Genomic DNA, 24,851 nt, shown 5'->3' with positions numbered 1-24,851 from the left:
TTGCTGGTGCCGCACGATCCTTTGTTGGGTGTGTTTCTCATCGAGGTGTGTGACCCCATCGTGGAATAAAGCAGTGGTTCCCAATCTGGGGGTGGGGACTCCCAAGGGGGGTCCCCAAATTATTTTGGGGGGTCCCCAGATGATTAGCTCAATGTACAACATTGTTTTCTCACTCAACAGTAGACAAACCAACATACAGTAAAAGTGTATACAGGGTATATGCATATTTCGGTAGCACTTGCTATGCATCCTATGTGTATAACGCATCATGAACATACTTATAATGCATTATAATCTGCTCATAACCCTGTATAATCAGATTTATAAGAGCTCATAAATACTCATAATGCTTTATAACCATAACCATAACACATTATAAAGCTTGTTATAATGACTTATAAGTTCAAGTATAAATACATTGTATTATGCTTATAACACTTGATGATTACAGTTATAAATATTCATAACAACGTATAATGCAATCATAACACATTATACAGCATGTTATAATGACTTATAATGTCAAGTATTATAATACTTCATAATTGCTACCCACTTGGTAACACTAGCTATGCAACCCAAAATGTATTCTCATAGTTATAATCCATTATAATTAATCCTTTATTATCACTGTTATAATGCATTATAATCACTGTTATAATGCATTATAAGTGATAAGGCATTCGAACAGTGATTAAAATGCGTTATGACAGTTAGACGTTATAATACAGCATTATTAAATGATCAAAAAGTAACAAATGGCCACTTATAATAACTTATGATCATAGTTTAATGCATTATAACAGTAATTATAATGCATTATAACAGTGATTTAAAGGCAATAAAAATGTAATAATACCATAAAATGATCATAATGTCACAAATGTTCACTTTATAATAACTTATAATCACAGTATAACGCCTTATAAGTGATAATAAGGCATTATAAACTTGATAATAAAGCCTTACAAAATGATCATAAAGTAACAAATGACCACTTATAATAACGTATAATCGTAGTATTATGCATTATAATAATGCATTATAATGGTTATGACACATTATAACAGTGATAATAAAGCATTATCAATTGATTATAATGGATTATAACAATGATAATTAATTTGGGATGCATAGCAACTGTTACCAATTTGGCAGCAATTATAAAGTATTATAACACTTGATACTTATAAGTCATTATAAAAGGCCTTATAATGTGTTATGGTTATAAAGCATTATGAGTATTTATGAGCTCTTATAGATATGATTATACAGGGTTATGAGCAGATTATAATGCCTTATAAGTATGTTCATGATGCGTTATACACATAGGATGCATAGCAAGTGCTACCCATAGTTCTAATGTGACAATTTAAGGACTTTTAAGACCTTTTTAATACCAAATTGGCCATATTACATAAGAAAGAGGCAAACATCGTGATAATAGCAGATCTACAAGCTCACAACGCCTCACACTGCGATGGCGTTGTGAGCCTGTAGATCTGATATTTTTAATAAATGTAATGCCTACAATTCCAAGTGCTTGTCAGGGTGGGGGGTCCCCAGTTCAAATATTATTATTTTGGGGGGTCGCAGCCTGAAAGGTTTGGGAACCCTTGGCATAAAGAACACCAGAGTAGCCGATTTGCTGCAGCTGACTCCAGGTCATTGGGGTTGATGTTGCACCTCTTTAATGTCCCTTTCAGCTTTTGAATTGATTGAATACTTTATTTAGAAGTTTGCAGAAAAAAAGCACATGGAAGTACAGTTTACAATACAAGGTCAACTAAAATGGACTGCCCAGGAAAGCCACAATGGCTTGTTTCTGGTCTTTATACCACAGTTTTGGACCGCCTGGCATCCTGCTGGCTGACAGGAGCTGTCCATAAAGCACTTGACGGGACAAACGGCAGCCATCTGGATGACATGGCCAACCCACCGGAGTTGCCTCTGTGCTAGGGTTGCCTCAATGCTGATGGAGTCAGTGCGTTGGGTCAGTGCCAAACCTTTTAGCTCGAGACCTAAAAGAAAAGTTTGACGTTTGCCCGGGACCCAAACAAGTGAAAATAGCACATCTACAAGCTAGTAACGCGGCGCGAAGCAACGTGCTGTGAGCTTGTAGATATGCTATTTTCACTATTTCTTTATTTATTTTTGGTAATTATTTTATTTTATTTTATTAATTAAATACTTTTGTAGTCATATCTCATATGACTGCTAAGTTGTGATCTTGACTATTATTGAAAATGGGGATTGAATAAATTGTTTGTGCTTCACAAGAAGGCCTCATATATTTCCTGCTCATAACATGCTTCGGTATACAGTATGAGATGTTTTTGGTGTTTTTGTTTCTTTTTTTACTTTTAAGATAAAAATACAATAAAATAAAATCTAAATATAGTTAGTATGTATGTACAATTAGATAACATTAGCATCAGTAATAATATAACATAGATTCATAGTAATAGCATCCCATGGGTCTGTGGTGTGACATTCTAAAATCTCAATTAGTAATTGCAGTATTCATTCTCAACTCAACTCAACTCAACTCAACTTTATTTATAAAGCACATTTCAAACAACCACAGCTGCCACAAAGTGCTGTACAGTGCATAGGTAATAAGTAAAACAGTAGCTAAAAACACAGTATACAATGACAACACACAAAACAAGAAAAACTGAGGGGGGGGGGGCAGCACAGGGTCAGAGGTCTCATGCTATGTTAAAAGCCAAAGAATAAAAGTGCGTTTTAAGAGAGGATTTAAAAATGGCCAGAGAAGGGGCTTGCCTAATCTGCAGGGGAAGGTCGTTCCAGAGCTTGGGGGCCGCGACCGAAAAAGCTCTGTCCCCTCTAAGCTTCCGCTTCGCCCTCGGAACCTCCAGCAGCATCTGGTCAGCTGACCTGAGGGAGCGGGCAGGAGAGTAGGGGTGGAGGAGCTCAGAGAGGTATGGGGGGGCGAGACCACTTAATGATTTAAAGGTCAGAAGCAGAACCTTGAACTGGATTCTAAAGTGCACGGGCAGCCAGTGGAGAGAGGCGAGGATGGGAGTTATATGCTCTCTCTTGCGCGTGCCAGTTAGAAGACGGGCAGCAGCATTCTGTATTAACTGGAGGCGTGCAAGGGAAGATTGACTGGCTCCAATATAGAGGGCGTTACAGTAATCCAGCCGAGAAGTAATAAATGCATGGATTACTGTTTCAAAGTGCTGTGTGGTTAAAAAGGGTTTTACTTTGGCCAGCTGTCTCAAGTGAAAAAAGCTAGACTTCACCACTGAACTAATTTGGCGATCTAACTTAAACTCATTGTCCATTTTAAAACCCAGGTTGGAGACTGTTGGCTTCACAAACTGAGCCAGGGGGCCTAGATCAAATGGAGGGGGGTTACAAGAACCATTTGGGGCAAACACCACCACCTCAGTTTTCTTTTCGTTAAAGCTAAGAAAGCTTAGGGCCATCCAGGCTTTAATGTCGTCCAGGCAAGAGAGAAGAGCTTTAGGAGCAGCGTCTTTCTTCTTCAGGGGGACGTAGATCTGGCTGTCATCAGCATAAAAATGGAATAGAATGCCATGTTTCCTGAGGATAGACCCTAGCGGCAGGAGATATAAAGAGAAGAGCACCGGAGCTAAAATTGAGCCCTGTGGAACACCATAGGACAACGGAGCCGGGGAGGATTCTGAGCCAGCGGCGCTGACAGACATGGTTCTGCCTGTCAGGTAGGACCTGAACCACCCTAGCGCAGTGCCACAGATACCCACTAGGTGCTGCAGACGCCACAGCAGGACGTTGTGGTCCACTGTGTCGAAAGCAGCCGTCAGGTCCAACAGGACGAGAATGACATAGTCGCCCGCATCATTTGCTAGGAGGATGTCATTAAATACCCTTACTAGGGCGGACTCGGTACTATGCCGGGTTTTAAAGCCAGACTGGAAGACCTCAGGGATATTATGCTCCTCTAGAAAAGACTGGAGCTGGGCATAAACAACCTTCTCTAATATCTTAGAGATAAACGGCAATTTAGATATGGGCCGGAAATGAGCCAACACAGTGGGGTCGAGGCCTGGCTTCTTAAGCAGTGGTTGCACTACAGCATGTTTAAAACATGTGGGAACAAGACCAGAAGAGAGACTGCCATTTATGATGTCTAGTACCATGTGTGCTATGCTGGGGAAAACCTCTTTAAAGAGGCGGGCCGGGATGACGTCGTGAGGTGAACCTGAGGCCTTCATGTGGCTGACTACATCCTCCAAAAAGGACAATGTTACAGGTTCGAAAGAGCTGAGCACGGCGGGACATGGGACACAAACAGAGGGGTCAGAGGCAGGAGCAGAGATGAGGGCCCTTGTATTTACCACCTTGTCAATGAAAAAGTGCAGGAAGTCATTACAAATGTCAGGTGATTCAAAACAGACGGGCTGAGCGATATTAAGAACAGAGTCAATAGTTTGATATAGTACACGTGGATTAAGACGGTTAGACTCAATGATATTCGCTAGGTGATCTCTTTTTGCCTCTTTGACAGTGTTCTGATAGGAGAGCCAGGATTCCTTTAAAATCTGAGAAGAAACCTGCAGCTTGTCCTTCTTCCATTTACGTTCTGCTTTTCGGCACTCCTGTCTAGCTGCACGGGTTCTGTCATTAAACCAGGGCTCGGGCTTTGCCCTGGGCAACTTGGATTTCAATGGGGCCACAGAGTCCATTATGGTCCCACACGAGGAGTTAAACCAGGAGCATAGTTCCTCTATGGGAACAGCCGAGACAGACGGGACACACAGCTGTTCAAAGGCAGCTGAAAAGCGACTAGCAGTGCGGGGGTTAAGAGTCCGACAGAGTCTAGCAGGAGCCCTAGAACTAATCTCAGTACAAGAGAGAACAACATCAAACAGAACAGAGCTATGATCAGAGAAAACAGTATCACAGATCTCTAGGTTAAGTATAGGCAGCCCATACGAGATAACGAGATCTAACGTATGTCCACGTTCATGGGTGGGACCAGACACATTCTGCACCATGTTAAACGATTCAATAAGGTTTAGGAAGTCCTTCACCATCGGTTTGTCAGGGCAGCAGACATGTATATTCAGATCCCCGAGAATCAACACTCGATCATAGTTGGGCAATATTCCAGCCAGGAAATTGGAGAAATCAGTCACAAAATCCTTGTTATATTTAGGGGGTCGATAAATGAGTGCGCACAAAACAGGCTCAATACGACCCACCTCAAACACTGTCACTTCAAAACTGGAGAAAGAAACAGGGCATTGCTTGCATTTGATATCATCCTTATAGATGACCGCTGTTCCCCCCCCCTGCCGACCCGAAGGGCGCGGGGTGTTGAAGTAGGAACAGCCGGCCGGCAACAGTTCAACGAGAGCGCTGCACTCACCCGCCGCCATCCACGTCTCTGTCACACAGAGGAGATCCAGGGCGCTGGAGCTGAAGAAATCCCTCAGGATAAACGTTTTGTTTGTCAGCGATCTGGCATTCACCAGGCCAATCCTGACAGGAGCTGGAGCCTTTGATCCGGAGGAAATAGGAGCGCGGGTCAGCGACCGCAGAACATTCATTCAAGATTTCTTTATTCTCGAAATTACACTGAGTAGTTAAACTCATTTGCAGTTGAATGCATTGTATCGAGTAATACAATGCATTCAACAACATCACTGTTGAAAATAAATTTCATTTTAGGAATTGGGAAAATAAAAGGGTCCAGCAGAGGCCCATTCCAAAAAAGTATGAGATGTAACTAGGGCAATCTCCAAGTATGGTGCCTTCTGTTGAAAAACCTTGATAAGTGTCTGTGAATGAAGGGGATATCTCTGGCTACAGAGGCACTGAAGTGTCTTTGGACTGGGTTCCACCTCCTGTACCAGAGGGAAGCTGTGCCAAAGAGTACAAATCTTCATCAGCATAACCGACTGTAGCTGTGTTGATGGACTCTGCAGTAGGAGGGTCTGTGAAGGCATTTGTCTCCCCATAAGACAACCCTTCAGAGTTGATGTTGCGTGATTCATTTACCGGCTAAGAGTGGGGGTAAAAAAGAAGGTTCAATCAGTGTAATAACAAACAAAGTACAAATGTTTCTCAACAGATGAACTGGTTTAAAGTTGCTTACATGAATGTTGGTGGTTGGACTGGTGGATGCGACGCAGGAGTAGACGGTACAGACATTCACAGGAGTTAAGTTCGACAATCATATACATGACCCTTGCTGATAATAGCTTCATATGGATAAGGACAAAAGGAATAAAACATCCCACCCCAACCATGTGAATGCATATGAAGGTTCTATTAAGTCATATTCACAAACTGTGTCAGTAAACAGTGTCAGTAGAGCAAACAACACCTATACTGTGTTGCTTTTTACACAAGCAAGTTACCCTTAATTTATAAGCTACAAAACTACATCTTATCTAAATTGGGCCATATTATCTAAACATTATTATGAGAGCAGTTTTTGTATGATGAAACTTCATTAGTACTACCTGCTTTTCGACATTCGGGCAGGTGGCTAAATGTCTTTTTTTTACACAATAACTCGGCAATTTCTTTATTATTATTTATAGGTTCTCTAGCCCCAATAACTCACATCTGGCCATCAAAGACCACTTTTTTATAGTGTAAAAAATACATATTTAGCCAATTGCCCGAATGCCCCCGCCCACTATAAAAAAGATTGCGAAATTTCCAAAAACTATAGAAAGCAGTAAAAAAAAAAAAAGATACACATCATTTACTTTAATTACAAGCTAAACATAAACCTTGGTCGTAAAAAAACAAAGTTGTCCTTTAAAACCCCACTAGCAGCGTCAATTAGTCATGACAATGCACCTATTCGATTTTGAAATATCCTGTTTGCAAGCGGCCTGCAACATTTGGCTTAGGGCTGGTGCAAGAGGAAGGGCCATCATGTTACGAAGATCAGTAGGGATCATCCTGCATGAAGGTGCGCAGCAATGCAATGGCAATCAACCGACCGACAGACATGGCCATCGAGCATTAATGCATTCAGCTCGTTTCATGACGATCGGAAAATTAGTTTTTGATCATGATATATATATTTTGATAATTAAAATGCATTTTGAGCATAACACATTTTGATTATAATGTATTTGGTGATGCCAATATAGGAACACATGTATAACTCATACCTGAGTATGGTGGGTAGGATGTGGAGTCAGTCATTATTCGTCCAGAAAAGGTCGCTTTCACAGAAGAGACAGTCGTCGTTTGCGATGTTGACACTGTAAGTTCCAAGAGTTGCAATCATATCAGTATTTCTGTATATTGTGATCATCTCTCATTATCTCACAGTCTTAATTTGATCTTTTTTCTTATAGCATTTATCAGTTAATTTGTTGAATCACTGATTTCCTTAAATCCTGGATGGTATGGAGCCATCATCATTCTGATTGTACATAGGCCTACTCACATTGACACACTGCACTACAGGGTTTCATAAATATTCACACGTTTTTGGAATGTATTATATATTATCTATATATGTATGTACACACACATTAATACGGATATGTGTGTGTGTGTGTGTGTGTGTGTGTGTGTGTGTGTGTGTGTGTGTGTGTGTGTGTGTGTGTGTGTGTGTGTGTGTGTGTGTGTGTGTGTGTGTGTGTGTGTGTGTGTGTGTGTGTGTGTGTGGAGAGAGTCGGATTCAACCTCGAATCCCCTTGACACACCGGGAGCATGTGGTCAGTGCACTAATTGGCTACCGCTTCAGGCACCACCCTATGTATTCTTACTTATCAACTTACTTGTTTTTTTTTTAAATGGTTTTAGCTCTATCTTGCACCAGCAAACACATATTTAGGCGTCTGAAGACATCCTTACCTTCCTCAACAACGATGATGACCTTCTGATGTGTATTTTTCACAGCTCTTTCCACACCACACCAGTACGTCCCTGTGTCCGACTTCTTCAGTCCAGTAATGGTCACATAGAACACGCCATCCTTTTTATCTTCAATTTTGTATCTACCTTTCACTTCATTGTTATTTGTTTCAATGAGAACGTTGCACTTGGGCAGGAAGAAGACACTTCTTTCTGACTTACAGAAGAACTTCTTGTTGGTACTGGCCAATGTAAATGAGCATCCAACTTCGATGTGTCCTCCCACCACTCCTCTGTGGGTCTTGCTATCTCCTAACCACAACAGTGCTGTTGGAAAGCAAAGGTGACTGATCTATAATGAATAGTTATGATAAATACTTTGTCTAATGCACTGCAAAATACAAATTAATTTGAATAAAAGTTAATCATTTGAATGTTCATCAGAATTATACACTGTACATGTAACCACTGGAAAAATCTGAACTCTATATACTGTATGTTGATCACATGACTCCAGAGATGATGTGTACTAATTTGTGTGAGTTTTGGACCACATTTTTTGTTGTAGCAAAAAGCGTGTTTGGAAGAAAACATTAAAGGAGGAGTTCACCCCAAAAAATACTTATTTTCTATCAATTACACACCCCATGAAGCCTTGATTTCATGGATTTATTTTAGTTTTTGTGGCATTCCTAAGACAATAATTTGATGACCGTGTGTATGTAACCCGGTGGATATTTTATGTTGTGGGTTATATGTTTAATATGGTGGAACTGTGTTTTATTTTGTCTCATGTGCTGATGCTTTTATTTTGAAAGGTATCTGTCTGTATTTTGGGGCAAAGCTGAGAAGCATCCAAATTAATGATGTCATTATTAGTGCAATGATTACTTACCTTGATTTGTGATTGATAGATGTGGGGATGGGTGGTTTCAGGGGCCAGGTTGAGTGAATGGACAGGTGAATGGGATTCCCAATCAAGCGAGAGGAGGAGAAGGAGACAGGAGCACAGAAGCTGTGTCAGTTTGCTGTGTGATCCAAAGTTTGTCATATTATATGATTTTATAAGTTTAACTGACATTTCTGTGTGTGTCTGCACGACAACTACAGTGAAGTTGCAGTAATTATTTGTGGAAGTGGACTGAACGTCAGAAAGACGTTTAAACCAGGATATTCTACAAGTGAAGTGATTCAGTGCTGCTTGCTAAACCAGCGAGGGCTAAGTGACTGTTTAGCTTCAGTCTCACTAGTGTAGAGAGGCATAGTGGAGCTAAACGCCGTCAAGAAAGCCTTTACAGTCTCTGCTGCGTCGGGATTGTGGAGAAGAGGCGTTTGCTGCGGTGAGCTGTCGGCTCGTGGCTACTGGACGTTCTTCTGCTGTTCTCAACGTTGGGAGGTCGGGACCGAGGTGCGCTGCTGGAGAGGGGCTCTGAACTATTGCATTCACCCACAGACACTCATCACACGAAAGGTACCGTTTTATTTTCCTGGCTCAGGAGAGTGAAGGGGCCACCAGTTTTTGGCCACAACGTACCCAAGCGTCGATACAGGCCTGCAACAAGGGGTTTTAAATTATAGGGTTTAATTGCTTATTGCTGCTTGGTATTGTGTGAAAGTTTGTGGGCCCACATTTATTGATTTCATTTGAGGTTGCAATATTGTTCTTTGAACAAAGTGTTTTGATTTAATGAGGTAATCCACCGGGTTTAGGTTATAAACTATATAGGGTTTATTTAGTCTAATTAGAATATAAATAGTGTTAATTTAGGTAGGCTAAAACAAGAAGGTATACTTTGGTTTAATCTAAGTGATAACATTTAAAGGGTATATTTCTGTTTTGTGACAACTGAGGTTGTGAATATTATTTGTTTTCTATTTGAAAAAAGCCAATTCATGTTATTGTCTGTTTTTATGTGTTTGTCTAAGTAAAGAGTATTATTTTATTATAACTACCTGAATGGAAATTGGTTTCTGGGTATTTGAATAATTAGAATATTTTACTTATACTCACCTGTTGACCTGAAAAGTTAAAATACTTACCTTAAAGGATAATTACCTGGTAAAAAGAAAAGAGGTTGATTATTTACAGTAGAAAGGGGGCTGTGAAATACATTCAAACTACTTACCGGCATACGCCTGAAACACAAGAAACTAAACGTAATTGTAAATTAACAAAAAGAATTCAGGGCCCTGCCTTTGTCCATAATTAGAGGGGCAGGAGCGCTACATAAAATGGAGGCACTACTGAGATCCTTCTTGTGTTTCTAGTTAAAGAAAAAAAAAAAGAGATTTATTTCCCCTTTACAAAACACCTCTGTGTACAGTTCTAAATTAAATAGTATACATATTTTTGATTGAGAACCCTAAATTCAAACAAGATGGCCACAACTGCTGAACTAGCTGATGAGCTGAAGCGTTGGTGCCGAGTTGAAATCGTGGATATAGACCACGCACTGATGGTCATAATCCCAACGAAAGAAGATATTGAAGCTTCTGAAATCGAAGAAACTCTTGACAAGCTAAAGATACTGGAACGTGTAAAAGTAAGACGGAGGATGTTCATTGCTGAGAAAGGCGTGTTAAAGGTGTTGTGTGAGACCAGAGAAGTGGTAGATGCTGACAAAGTCCCTTCAGAAGTGTCACCTGGCAAAGGACTGGAGTCTACTACTACTCCCACTACTGCAGCTGAAGATTTCAATAGTAAATTGAGTGCATTGCTGCAGGCAGAGGGTAAGACACAGGAGGACCTGCAAGCATTACTGACTGGTCAAGCCACACCACAGTCACCCACCGAAGCCATCCTACGTGCTGTTGGAGATCTGCTTGACAAGACAGCCAAATCACCCTCTGAGAGTGGTGGCTATCGTCGCCTGCGTATCTTTTCAGGGACACTCCCAACTCCAGTTAATGAAGAGCAATTCGATCATTGGATAGAACAGGCAAACTTGATGGTAGAAGAGAGCGACTGCCATGCAAAAGAAAAAAGGAGAAGGATTGTTGAAAGCTTAAAGGGACCCGCTTTGGAGATTGTCAAAGCCGTGCGGTTGTCTGACCCCAATGTTAGCCCAGAGGGCTGCATAGAAGCTCTTGAAAGTGCCTTCGGGACAGCAGAATCAGGAGAGGACCTGTATTTCTCTTTTCGCTTGATGCAGCAGGAACAGGGAGAAAAACTGTCCGATTTCCTGAGGAGACTAGAGCGGTCGTTGACTAAAGTGGTCCAGAGAGGTGGCTTGTCAGCCAAAAGCATGGATCGAGCACGAGTAGAGCAGCTACTGCGTGGCGCTGTTAAAGCTGATCTGATGTTAATCCAGCTCAGATTAAGGGAAAGAAAGACCAAACCCCCTACCTTCCTAGAACTACTCAGTGAGATTCGCTTGGAGGAAGAGTATGAAGCCTCCAGAACCAGGTTGAACCCGGCTGTGCATGCCGTCCACGCTAAGCAGAGTGGAGAAAACAAACTGGCTGAGATTCAAAGTTTGCGAGCTGAAATCAAGGAGCTCAAGTCAATGTTTGCCACAATGACAACCAAGTCCCCTCCAACTGTAGAAGAGAGGGAAGAGAAAGCACCTGTCAGCTATACAGGGCCAACACAAGAAAGCAGTACTGACCCTGAAGTGGCAGCCCTGAAAAAACAAGTGAAAAGGTTGGAGCAAAAACTTAACTCCAAAAAGACGAACCAAACAGAGACTCCTGCTGCTGCTATGGCGGTGGAGACTACACACCCCGTCTCTGGCACGCCACGGAGGCCTCGCAATAATTCGGATGAGAACTTCTGTTACCGTTGTGGTGAAAGCGGGCACTTTGCTGTAAAATGCCAAAACCCCGAGAATCAAAGCAAGGTGATTCAGAAGTTAATCAAGTCACGTACAAAGGCAAAAGACAACCGTCAGAAACCTTCCGTTGATGTGACTACTAAGAATGTCTGTACAAGCAAGAAAAGTGCTGCAGACTTGCACAGAGAAAAAGGTATCCCTGAAGGTCTAATAGGGCCGCCATCCATGGAGCCAGTAAAGGTGAACGGACACCTGTGCAATGCTCTGCTGGACAGTGGTTCTCAGGTAACCATAATCTTCGAGGGATGGTACAAAGAACATATGTCAGATGTCCCCATCTATCCAGTAGGAGGCCTAGACATATGGGGCTTAGGAGATTCAAGTTACCCCTATAGAGGCTATGTTGTGGTTGACATGGAATTCCCGCAGAAAGTGACCGGCACGCCCGCAACCATTTCTGTCCTAGCACTGATCTGCCCTACACCAAGGGGCCCAGATCAAACACCAATAATTATTGGCACTAATGCTAAGGCAAGTCTGCCCAAGCGTTTAGCAAGGCTGTGCCAAGTAACCGCTGGAGACCACAGTGCTCAAACACTGACTTGCACTGCTGAGGAGTCAGAGACAAGCACCGGTGAACTACCCGATGAAGATGAGGAAGTTGGGTGTGTGAAGTGGCCAGGTCCCGGCTCGCTCACAGTGTCCCCTGGAGCCTGGTGTTCTGTCAGTTGCTGCGTGGAGTTCGATAAGCCAGTGCATAAAGAAATCCTGATGCTGGATGTATCTCTTACCAACCCGCTCCCAGCAGGTGTGCTACTAGATCCCATGGTAGTGCCATGCTATGCAATTGACGCCAGTCCCCTTTCAGTCCGACTGCAAAACGAGTCGCTGAGAGAAGCTGTCATACCAGTTGGAACCATCCTGGGTTACTTGTACACTACCGATGTAGTCACGTACCTGTCTAAAACCACACTAACATCAGAGGGATTTGATGTAAGCCAAATCGACTTCGGTGACTCACCCATACCAGAGGAGTGGAAGGAGAGGCTCCGCGAGAAGCTCCTGCAAAGAGCTGATGCTTTCTCCCTGCACGAATGGGACGTGGGTTTAGCCAAAGACGTGGAGCATAGCATCAGACTGTTTGACGATCGACCTTTCAGAGAACGATCTCGACGCCTTGCTCCAGCTGACATTGATGATGTAAGGAGACACCTCCAAGAGCTGGTAGCTACCGGCATAGTGAAGGAGTCCCGAAGCCCCTATGCGTCACCCATAGTGATCGCTAGGAAGAAAAATGGAAAGGTTCGAATGTGTATCGACTACCGTACCCTGAACAGTAGGACCATTCCCGATCAATACACAACCCCGCGCATTGACGATGCCTTGGATTGCTTGTCAGGAAGCCGGTGGTTCAGTGTGCTGGATTTGAGGAGCGGTTACTATCAAATAGCAATGAAAGAAGCAGATAAAGAAAAGACCGCTTTCATCTGTCCGCTGGGGTTTTACGAGTTTGACAGAATGCCACAGGGCATAACGGGAGCCCCAGCGACTTTCCAGCGTTTGATGGAGAAAGCAGTCGGTGACATGAACCTCCTTCAAGTACTGGTCTACTTAGATGATGTGATTGTCTTTGGAAGAACCTTGGAGGAACATGAAGAGAGGCTCCTGAAGGTGTTAGACAGACTCCGAGAGGTTGGACTAAAGATCTCCATTGACAAGTGTCAGTTTTGTCAAACTGAGGTCAAATATGTGGGACACATAGTATCGGCAAATGGCATAGCTACCGATCCAGCTAAGATCGAGGCTGTCACCACTTGGCCCCAGCCCACAGACCTGAAGACCTTAAGATCTTTCCTTGGGTTTTTTGGTTATTATCGCAGGTTTATAGCCAATTACTCGTCAATTGTCAGACCACTGACCGAGCTGACCAAAGGCTACGCCCCAGCACAACGTGGCAAGAAATGGGAGAAAGACCCGAAGAAAACGTACCTGAAAGAGTCTGAACCATTTGGTGATAGATGGGACCAAAAATGTACGGCTGCCTTCCATCAGATCATCCACTGCCTTACCCATGCCCCAGTACTGGCGTTTGCTGACCCCAACAAGCCATATGTACTACATGTGGATGCCAGTCTAACTGGGTTAGGTGCCGTCCTTTATCAGGAGTACCCTGAAGGGTTGAGGCCTGTGGCGTTCGCCAGCCGGAAGCTGAGTTCGTCAGAGAAGAATTATCCCATTCACCAACTGGAGTTCCTGGCACTCAAATGGGCGGTTGTGGACAAATTCCACGATTACCTATATGGGGCAAGATTTACAGTACGTACTGACAATAACCCCCTCACCTATGTACTGACGACAGCCAAGCTCAACGCTCATGGGCATCGCTGGCTAGCTGCCCTTTCAACCTATGAGTTCGATATCCTGTACAGACCCGGCAGGTACAATATCGATGCAGACCTACTGTCAAGACAGACACCCGGGCAAGAGAAAATAGAGGACTGGGAGACCATATCGCAAACAGGGGTTCAGTCCATCTGTAAGCGAGTAAAGACCCAGAACTCTCCAGTTGTGGAACAACTAGGAGCTCCTCCTGAATGTGTTCCAGACATTTATGCCTTCCCCACTCGCTTAGATGTCAGCGCCTTAGGCCAAATGTCCCGGTCAGAACTGATAGCTGCCCAGACCAATGACAGAGTGATTGGGCCAACTATAAAGGCTGTGAAACATGGCAGATGGCCAGAGGGAGTGGAATCGAATCCAGAGATGGTTTTGATGAAACAGCAGATTGGAAAGCTTGCAATGAAGGACGGTCTACTCCATCGGCTAAGCAAACGACCATCAGGAGAAGAGGTCTCTCAACTTGTACTTCCAGTCGAATTCAGAGAAACAGTACTCAAGTCCATGCATGATGATCTCGGTCATCTGGGCATCGAGAGAACCATTGACCTGTTGAGGACCAGGTTTTACTGGCCAAAAATGGCCTTGGACACAGAGCAGTATGTCAAGAACTGTGGCTACTGTGTCACTCGCAAAAGTCCCTGTCAGAGAGCTGCTACACTGCACCAGATCAGGAGCCATGGGCCAATGGACTTGGTCTGCATTGATTTTCTCAGCATGGAGCCAGACTCCAAAGGGATAAGCAACGTGTTGGTGGTCACAGACCATTTTACACGATATGCCCAGGCTTTTCCATCCAAAAATCAAAAGGCACTCACCGTTGCTAAAATACTGGTAGAGAAGTACTTTGTCCATTACGGGCTACCAGCCCGGATCCACTCGGATCAGGGACGAGATTTTGAAAGTCACTTGATTCGAGAGATGCTGAAGATGATGGGAATACGTAAATCTCGAACGACCCCATACCATCCTCAAGGGGATCCTCAGCCCGAGAGGTTTAACAGAACCCTACTGTCAATGTTAGGCACTCTGAGTCAAGAGAAGAGACGGCAATGGAGCCAACATGTGCCATATTTGGTGCATGCCTACAACAGCACCAAATGTGATGCAACGGGATATTCGCCGTACTTCTTGATGTTTGGCAGAGAAGCTAGACTCCCAGTAGATGTATGTTTTGGGACGTCTCCGGATGGAAACAAAGAGGGTCATCACTCAAAGTATGTGTCAAAGCTGAAGGAAGACCTGCAAAGAGCTTTCAAATTAGCTTCTGCCACCGCAGACCAGACTCACCAGCGGAATAAAAAGTCCTATGACAAGAGAGTCATCTTCCAGACTATGGAACCGGGTGACAGAGTGTTACTGAAGAACCTGGGACTAAGAGGGAAGCACAAACTGCAAAGCCGTTGGAGTCCAGTTCCTTATGTGGTGATAGGAAAGATGCCTAACTTACCTGTATACCGATTGAAACCTGAGGATGGAAAAGGAGGCATAAAGACACTACATAGAGACCATCTCTTACCCATTGGTCAACTCGTAAGGATACCAAGGGTAGAGAGTGAACCCAACTTACCTGTGAAACCTAAAACTAGATCGGAAACTAGGAAGAACCTGAAGACTGTATCACCTCATCCTGCTGGTGGACAGGAAGAAGACCAAGAGTCGACAGACTCAGAGCTCGAGATTGAGAGGCCACATAGACCTTACAGAACCTACTTGGAGGGGATCCTGCAAAAAAGGTCGTCTGTGAATGGGCCTGCTGTCGTCTCTGAGGAAGAGGAACCTCAAGCTGTAATACAGGATGCAGTTGAAGAGGATGACCACCGTGCAGAAGAGGATGACCACCGTGCAGAAGAGGATGGTCACAGTGCAGAAGAGGATGACCAGGACACAGCTCCTGATGATGATTCAGATTCTGGAGAAGAGCCTGAAATAGAAGAGGATTCCGTCAGCAGTGCGGAGGAAAGCGACATTCCCGAACCACCGCCTGTGACCAAACGAAGAGTGAAGCCAGTTGTAAGACTGACCTACGATGAACCAGGCAAGGCCAGAGATCAACCTATTACCATAGTACACAGAGGTGTCACTATTAAAATAGGCCAACGCAAATAGAGTTGACACAGTTAACACCCGTTAGGGGTTAAGTAAAACCTCAAAACCTTTTAAGTTGAATGAGGGCATTCAGTCATTTAGAAGGGGGAGGGTGTAACCCGGTGGATATTTTATGTTGTGGGTTATATGTTTAATATGGTGGAACTGTGTTTTATTTTGTCTCATGTGCTGATGCTTTTATTTTGAAAGGTATCTGTCTGTATTTTGGGGCAAAGCTGAGAAGCATCCAAATTAATGATGTCATTATTAGTGCAATGATTACTTACCTTGATTTGTGATTGATAGATGTGGGGATGGGTGGTTTCAGGGGCCAGGTTGAGTGAATGGACAGGTGAATGGGATTCCCAATCAAGCGAGAGGAGGAGAAGGAGACAGGAGCACAGAAGCTGTGTCAGTTTGCTGTGTGATCCAAAGTTTGTCATATTATATGATTTTATAAGTTTAACTGACATTTCTGTGTGTGTCTGCACGACAACTACAGTGAAGTTGCAGTAATTATTTGTGGAAGTGGACTGAACGTCAGAAAGACGTTTAAACCAGGATATTCTACAAGTGAAGTGATTCAGTGCTGCTTGCTAAACCAGCGAGGGCTAAGTGACTGTTTAGCTTCAGTCTCACTAGTGTAGAGAGGCATAGTGGAGCTAAACGCCGTCAAGAAAGCCTTTACAGTCTCTGCTGCGTCGGGATTGTGGAGAAGAGGCGTTTGCTGCGGTGAGCTGTCGGCTCGTGGCTACTGGACGTTCTTCTGCTGTTCTCAACGTTGGGAGGTCGGGACCGAGGTGCGCTGCTGGAGAGGGGCTCTGAACTATTGCATTCACCCACAGACACTCATCACACGAAAGGTACCGTTTTATTTTCCTGGCTCAGGAGAGTGAAGGGGCCACCAGTTTTTGGCCACAACGTACCCAAGCGTCGATACAGGCCTGCAACAAGGGGTTTTAAATTATAGGGTTTAATTGCTTATTGCTGCTTGGTATTGTGTGAAAGTTTGTGGGCCCACATTTATTGATTTCATTTGAGGTTGCAATATTGTTCTTTGAACAAAGTGTTTTGATTTAATGAGGTAATCCACCGGGTTTAGGTTATAAACTATATAGGGTTTATTTAGTCTAATTAGAATATAAATAGTGTTAATTTAGGTAGGCTAAAACAAGAAGGTATACTTTGGTTTAATCTAAGTGATAACATTTAAAGGGTATATTTCTGTTTTGTGACAACTGAGGTTGTGAATATTATTTGTTTTCTATTTGAAAAAAGCCAATTCATGTTATTGTCTGTTTTTATGTGTTTGTCTAAGTAAAGAGTATTATTTTATTATAACTACCTGAATGGAAATTGGTTTCTGGGTATTTGAATAATTAGAATATTTTACTTATACTCACCTGTTGACCTGAAAAGTTAAAATACTTACCTTAAAGGATAATTACCTGGTAAAAAGAAAAGAGGTTGATTATTTACAGTAGAAAGGGGGCTGTGAAATACATTCAAACTACTTACCGGCATACGCCTGAAACACAAGAAACTAAACGTAATTGTAAATTAACAAAAAGAATTCAGGGCCCTGCCTTTGTCCATAATTAGAGGGGCAGGAGCGCTACATGTATTTCCGGTAGGAGACACAAATAATCTACTTTGTGTCTCCTACCGGATACATTAGCCGGTAGGAGACGGGAATCAAATTATTAGCTTAGGAATGCGACAAAAACTAAAACGAATCCATGGATTCAAGGCTTCATAGGGTGTGCAATTGATAGAAAATAAGTCATTTTTTGGGTGAACTCCTCCTTTAAGAAAAGACACAAAACCAATAATGAGTAATTTGCTTTTCTTAGTTCTTCCGCCTGTCTAGACAGGTGGTGGATTGGTGGATTGATTCAGTATTTTTCATACTTTTGGAAGAACAGGACACTTCTGATATTGTTATTGACTAGAAATATGTTATTTTATTCTAAATAGCCACAGGTTGACAAACTAGCATAGCTAATGTTCTGGACATTTTCATACTGTGTAATAGCCATAGACATTCTACCTGGAAATACCTGTTTATTTACAAACATTCAACATTCAACATTCAAACATTTTGATCTATACTGTAGATAAAAACCACCACAGCAACACTAAAGCATTGGTGGATAACTTTTCTCAGACAAAGAACAAGACATGGACATGAAGATACAGGAGTAGATCTGACAGACAGAAATATAGACATGCACATGGAGAGATGGACAAACAGACACATACATAGAATGATGGTTGGAGAGATAAACAGACACACTGAGAGAATAACAACAATATGAGATAGTCAGAGAGACAGTCAGGGGATAGACAGACATATGGACAGATGCATTTAGAGATAGACAGACAGGCAGATATTTACTCACCAGAAAAAACACCGCATAGTGGCTATTCATATTATATATCTGTGTACAGATCATCTCAAGTCTCAGACTATTTCTGTGGTTTCCGTTATGAAAGAAAATGAGCAGCGTTTCACTTCCTTACTTCCTCTCTCTCTCTCTCTCTCTCTCTCTCTCTCTCTCTCTCTCTCTCTCTCTCTCTCTCTCTCTCTCTCTCTCTCTCTCTCTCTCAAAAGCATATTATGATGTATGCCCTCTTGTTCTCCGGTAAGCATTGCATATACTCACTTCTAGTGTGTGCAGCAATCCGTTTTAGCGTTGTCACAAATATAAATCTTTCAATACACATTGATTATGATAATTGAAACGGTTGAAATATTCTTTTAGCACACTATCCATAACAGCTGTGCCTTCTCCTACTGTATAACTGTTCTTGCCTCTGCCTAGTGGAAAAGTCAAGAAAGTCTCACTCACACTGCACTCAATCATCTCTCCCCTCTCATCTTGTTTGCTCCACTTGAAAATAGCTGTCTCAGTGTTAGTTTGAGTTAACCACCGGAGTTGCCTCTGTGCTAGGGTTGTGCGTTGGGGCAGTGGTTCCCAAACTTTAAACTTTTTAGCTCGAGACCCAAACTAGTGAAAATAATCTACAATTTCACTACTAAAATGTTATTTATTTATGGAATTATTTTCATTTTATTTTATTCAATGAAAAGAATGTATGTATTAGTATAATAGCTCAAATACAATTAAATAACAATAGCATCAGTAATAATATAACATAAATTCATAGTAGTAGCATCCCATTGGTCTGTGGTGTATTGTAAAATCTCAATTAGTAATTGCAGTATTCATTCATTCATTCGTTCATTCAAGATTGATTCTCGAAATTATACTGAGTAGTTAAACTCATTTGCAGTGTTGTCACTGTTGAAAATAAATTACAATTCAGGAATTGGGAAAATAAAAGGCATATCGGGTGTGATAGGGTACAGAGGCCCATTCCAAAAAGTATGAGATGTAACTAGGGCAATCTCCAAGTATGGTGCCCTCTGTAGTAAAACCATGACAAGTGTCTGTGAATGAAGGGGATATCTCTGGTTACAGAGGCACTGAAGTGTCTTTGGACTGGTTTCCACCTCCTGTACCGGGAAGCTGTGCCAAAGAGTAGAAATCTTCATCAGCATAACCGACTGCAGCTGTGTTGAAGGACTCTGCAGTAGTAGGGTCTATGAGGGCATTTGTCTCCCCCAAAGAAAACACTTCAGAGTTGATGTTGCGTGATTCATTTACCGGCTTTGAGTGGGGGTAAAAAAGAAGGTTCAATGAATAACAAACAAAGTACAAATGTTTCTCAACAGATTAACTGGTTTAAAGTTGCTTACATGAATGTTGGTGGTTGGACTGGTGGATGAGACGCAGGAGTAGACGGTACAGACATTCACAGGAGTTAAGTTTGACTGTCTATTATCTTCTCTGATCTCCTCATACACAGCCTTGGAGAAGAGGAAATAATGACTTTACATTCATTTGACTTGATCATAGCATTTTTCCTCAATTAATATACATTTCTCTGAACGACGGTCCATGCTCTCAAACCAATTAACACAGCCATCTGAACTTTGATATTTAGCAGAACTCAATGTACATTTTCATTGGCTTCACCTTCACACATGCACAAAACTGCTCGCAACATTATTGTGTTTCAAAGGCTCTGTTCTTAGTTGTTTTGAGAGCATGCACCTTAGTTTGGACTGGAGTAATTATGTCAAAGCTATTGAGAAAAACGTATTTGTTATGGCTTTCCTTTTCCCCCTATAGTTTAACTAATATAGTGATAGTCCAGGTTAGCTTTACATACTGTACATTAGCTTAGTTTAAAAGAATATCACTTTGCTACACACATAAAGGGTTCTTGAGACCTCCACAAATTTACTTAAACTCACCTCATTCACAACAGCACAGTGTGTATCCACAGGAACGTTGGAATGTTCTGGAAAACAAACAGTGTTTATGACTCTATGCACATGTGTGCATGCATGTGTGTCTTTGTGCTTTGTGTGTGTGCAGGTATGTGCGTGTGTATCAAGTGTACCTCGTGGGGTGCAAATCCTTTTCCTGCAGAAGATCAATGTTGCTATTCCTAATAAGATGACCATGACAACCAACCCGGCACCCACAAACACTATGGTACCTAGGTTGAGAAACAAATGATTAAAAGTTAGGTTTTAAGGAAGTGAATAACTATAATAAGACTGATATGTAATCAGCACATGCAACAACAGTTTTAGAACTATACTACTGTGAGGTTAAATGGAAGCAGGTTGGATGGCAGACATGCGCACACACACACACAGACACAAACACACTGTTGACATGTTTACATTTAACATGTCTTAAGTCACATATTTCCTACTCGTGGGGGTCTGTTTTGATTTCTACGTTTTTAATCCTATACATGACACTTGCTGATGAATCTGGTCTTCATATGGATAAGGACTAAAGGAATAAAACCTCCCACCCCATCCATGTGAATGCATAAAGGTTCTATATTAAGTCATATTCACAAACAGTAAACCGTGTCAGTAGAGCAAACAACGCCTATACTGTGTTGCTTTTTACACAAGCAAGTTACCCTTAATTTAAAATCTACAAAACTACTTCTAATCTAAATTGGGGCATAATATCTAAACATTAGAGCAGTTTTTGTATGATGAAACTTCATTAATAGGATTTTGAAATAAAAACGGTCCTGAGTTTCATCATCTTACTGATTTAATACATAAGATCAAGATTTAAGAAAGACAAACAGATAATAAATACATATGTATATATATGTATATATATTGATCATGAAATATAGATTTCGTTAATTAAAATGTATTTTGAGCATAACACATTTTGATTACAATATACTGTATTTGGTTATGCCAATATAGGAAGACGTGTAACTCATACCTGAGTACGGTGGGTAGGATGTGGAGATGGGAAAGAATGTTCCAGAAACTGGTTCTGTTGACCAGCCGTCAGTCATTACTTGTCCAGAAGAGGTCACTTCCACAGAAGATACATTCGTCGTTTGCACTGTAAGTTCCAAGAGTTGCAATCATATCAGTATTTCTGTTTATTACGATCATCTCTCTTTATCGCACTGTCTTCCATCAATTTATATTTTATCTTTTTTTTAATAGCATTTATCAGTTAATTTGTTGAATCACTGATTTCCCTAAATACTATATGGTATGGAGCCATCAGCTTGTGTTCTGATTGTACGTACACATTCACACTGTGCACTACAGGTTTCATAAATATTCACACATTTTCGGAATGTATTATTTAAAGGAATGGTTCACCCAAAACAACACTTATTTTCTATCAATTACACACCCCATGAAGCATTGAATTCATTTGTGTAATTGATAGATTTTTTTGTATGTGTGTGTGTGTGTGACGTATCCCCTTGACACACCAGGAGCATGTGGTCAGTGCACTAACTAGCATCAGACACCACCCAATGTATTCTTACTTATCAATTTATAATAAAAAAAAATAAAAAAAAAGGTTTTAGCTCTATCTTGCATCAGCAGATATTTAGGACATTGAAGACTCCCTACCTTCAACAACGATGATGACCTTCTGATGTGTTTCTAAAACGTTCACAGCAGATAAGGATCTTTCCACACCACACCAATACGTCCCTGTGTCAGACTCCTCCAGTCCAGTAATGGCCACATAGAACTCTGTCGACATACCATATTCAATTGTGTATCTACCTTTTACTTCATTGTTATTGGTTGTTTCAATGAGAACTGTGCACTCTCCTTTTTCTTTTCCCTTACAGAAGAACTTCTTGTTGTTTCTGGCTAAGGTAAATGAGCATTTAACCCTGATGTCTCCTCCCACCACTCCTTCGTGGGTCTTGGTATCTTCATCCCAGAAACTAACAATCCCAGAGACACCATCACACAGTGCTGTTGGAAAGCAAAGATGAACGATCTATATTCAATTCAATTCAAACTTTATTTCAGACACTCAGGGGGTCCATAGAGCATGTATAAAAGAACAGCATACAAATACAATAGACAAAAATAAAAAAATAAAAACAACGCAAGTGTGGATACCACATGTCACAAATAAGTGACTGGCACTATGCCATCTGGGACCTTGAGTAAAATCCTCAGGGCATCATTGTATGCCACCTTAAGCCTCCGCATACTACCCTTCTTGTATGTTCACCACAAGAAGGCTGTATACATAGGAGTGCAAAATGCTTTAAAAAGCGCACACTTAACAGGATCACAACACATACTGAACCTTCGAAGCAGCATGTTGGCCTGGAGTTGGCCTATAATTAGTAGTTATTAATTAGTAGATAAATACTTTGTTTACTGCACTGCAAAATACCACAGAAGTTAATAATTTCAATGTTCATCAGAATGATACACTGTACATGTAACCACTGGAAAAATCTGAACGGTATATATATACTGCATGTTGATCACATGACTCCAGAGATGTGTACACATTTTGTGTGAGTTTTGGACCACATTTTTGTTTTTTCACCTGTCTAGACAGGTGGTGGATTGGTGGATTGAACCAGTATTTTTCATACTTCTGGAAGAACAGGACACTTCTGATATTGTTATTGACTATTAGAAATATATTATTTTGTTCTAAATATCCACAGGTTGACAAACTAGACATAGCTAATGTTCTAGACACTTTTATACTGTGTAATAGCCATAGACATTCTACCTGGAAATACCTGTTTGTTTACAAACATTCAAACAATTTGATCTATAGAGAAAGACAAAAAACACCACAGCAACACTAAAGCAATGGTGGATAATTTTTCACAGACAAAGAGAAAGACATGAACGTACAGTAGTAGATGGTCTGACAGACAGAAATATAGACATATGCACATGGAGAGATGGACAAACAGGCAGATAAATAGAATGATGGTTGGAGAGATAGACAGACACACCGAGAGATGAATAGAATACAAAATGAGATAGTCAGAGAGACAGTCAGAGGCCCGGACGGTTGGCGTAACCGTCTGGGCACCTAGGCTGGTCATTCAGCCCGACAGTGTGTCGTGGGATCGACTCCTTTGCTGCGTGGCCCCCATCTCTAGTCTCTCCCCATTTCCTGTCAGTCTACTGTTCCTATCAGTAAAGGCAGAAAAAGCCTAACAAAAATATATAAAAAAAAAAAGAGAGACAGACAGACAGGGGATAGACAGACATAGACAGATGCATTTAGAGATAGACAGACAGGCAGACATTACTCACCAGAAATAAGGCCAAGAAACACAGCATAGTGGCTATTCATATTGTTTGTGTACAGATACTCTCAAGTCTCACTCTTTCTGAAGTTCCTGTTGTAAAAGAAAATGAGCAGTGTTTCACTTCCTTTGAAAGCCACACTTAATGCAAATTCTCTCTCTCTCTCTCTCTCTCTCTCTCTCTCTCTCTCTCTCTCTCTCTCTCTCTCTCTCTCTCTCTCTCTCTCACTCACTCACTCACTCACTCACTCACTCACTCACTCACTCACTCACTCACTCACTCACTCACTCACTCACTCACTCACTCACACACTCTCTCTCTCTCTCTCTCTCTCTCTCTCTCTCTCTCTCAAAAGCATATTATGCTGTTTGCCCTCTTGTTCTCCAGTGAGCACTGCATATACTCACTTCTAGTATTGTCACACCCCTTTCAGGACACATTGATTATGATCAGGGGTGCAATGCTCACTGGACGGCCTTGCACGCCGTGCCGGAACTTATTTGACCAGGAGCACACGCAGGCACACGCATAGATTTAAAACTACTTTAAATTCGCACCTCAACAAAGTTTTCAAAGGTTCCCGACTCACACCTAGCGAATTAACATAGGAATAAGCCTAGATGCATATCAATTGTCCATTGTGTGACTTGCAGTGTAGGTGTTAAGCGACGTGCGCGTCACGTCATTGAAATAGAGTGCAAGAACATACCAAATGAGCATTGCATGCCTGATTATGATATATGAAACTGTTTCAATATTCTTTTAGCACACTATCCATACCAGCTGTGCCTTCTGTATGACTGTTCTTGCCTCTGCCTAGTGGAAAAGTCAAGAAAGTCTCACTCACACTGCACTCATCTCTCCTCTCTCTCATCCTGTTTGCTCCACTTGCTGTCTTAGTTGTGCTAACCACAGTCTGTGGTGTTACCAGGGGTGCAATGCTCACTGGACGGCCTTGCACGCCGTGCCGGAACCTATTTGACCAGAAGCACACGCATAGATTTAAAACTACTTTAAATTCGCACCTCAACAAAGTTTTCAAAGGCTCCCGACTCACACCTAGCGAAATAACATAGGAATAAGCC

The 24,851-nt window shown here is 41.9% G+C and overlaps 1 protein-coding gene across 1 annotated transcript; it reads right to left on the bottom strand.

Annotated features, from left to right (window-relative positions):
• Nucleotides 1–19,286: 19,286 nt before the first annotated feature.
• Nucleotides 19,287–23,887, bottom strand: LOC308081108 (uncharacterized protein). Its single transcript, XM_080457505.1, has 7 exons — nucleotides 23,773–23,887; nucleotides 22,093–22,449; nucleotides 21,437–21,562; nucleotides 20,574–20,672; nucleotides 20,425–20,471; nucleotides 19,864–19,974; nucleotides 19,287–19,774 (listed from the first exon to the last, which is right to left on the bottom strand). The coding sequence occupies exons 1-7, from the start codon at nucleotides 23,810–23,812 to the stop codon at nucleotides 19,580–19,582; spliced, it is 975 nt and encodes a 324-aa protein (XP_080313631.1). The 5' UTR covers nucleotides 23,813–23,887; the 3' UTR covers nucleotides 19,287–19,579.
• Between the last annotated feature and the right edge of the window lie 964 nt (nucleotides 23,888–24,851).

This window comes from Gymnoscopelus braueri (genome assembly GCF_963280865.1).
Source record: "Gymnoscopelus braueri genome assembly, contig: SCAFFOLD_107, whole genome shotgun sequence".
Lineage (NCBI taxonomy): Eukaryota > Metazoa > Chordata > Actinopteri > Myctophiformes > Myctophidae > Gymnoscopelus > Gymnoscopelus braueri.
Note: the sequence above shows the minus strand (reverse complement) of the source record. Positions and strands in the feature narration are given on the sequence as shown.

Bases quoted from the DNA above. Each gene is read 5' to 3' on its own strand.
- LOC308081108 (XM_080457505.1), bottom strand. From the start codon at position 23,812: ATGAATAGCCACTATGCTGTGTTTCTTGGCCTTATTTCTG. The intron at 22,450-23,772 runs GTGAGTAATGTC...GCTTTCCAACAG, and splicing joins GTTTCTTGGCCTTATTTCTG to CACTGTGTGATGGTGTCTCT. The intron at 20,673-21,436 runs GTATGAGTTACA...TTCTCAACCTAG, and splicing joins ATCCTACCCACCGTACTCAG to GTACCATAGTGTTTGTGGGT.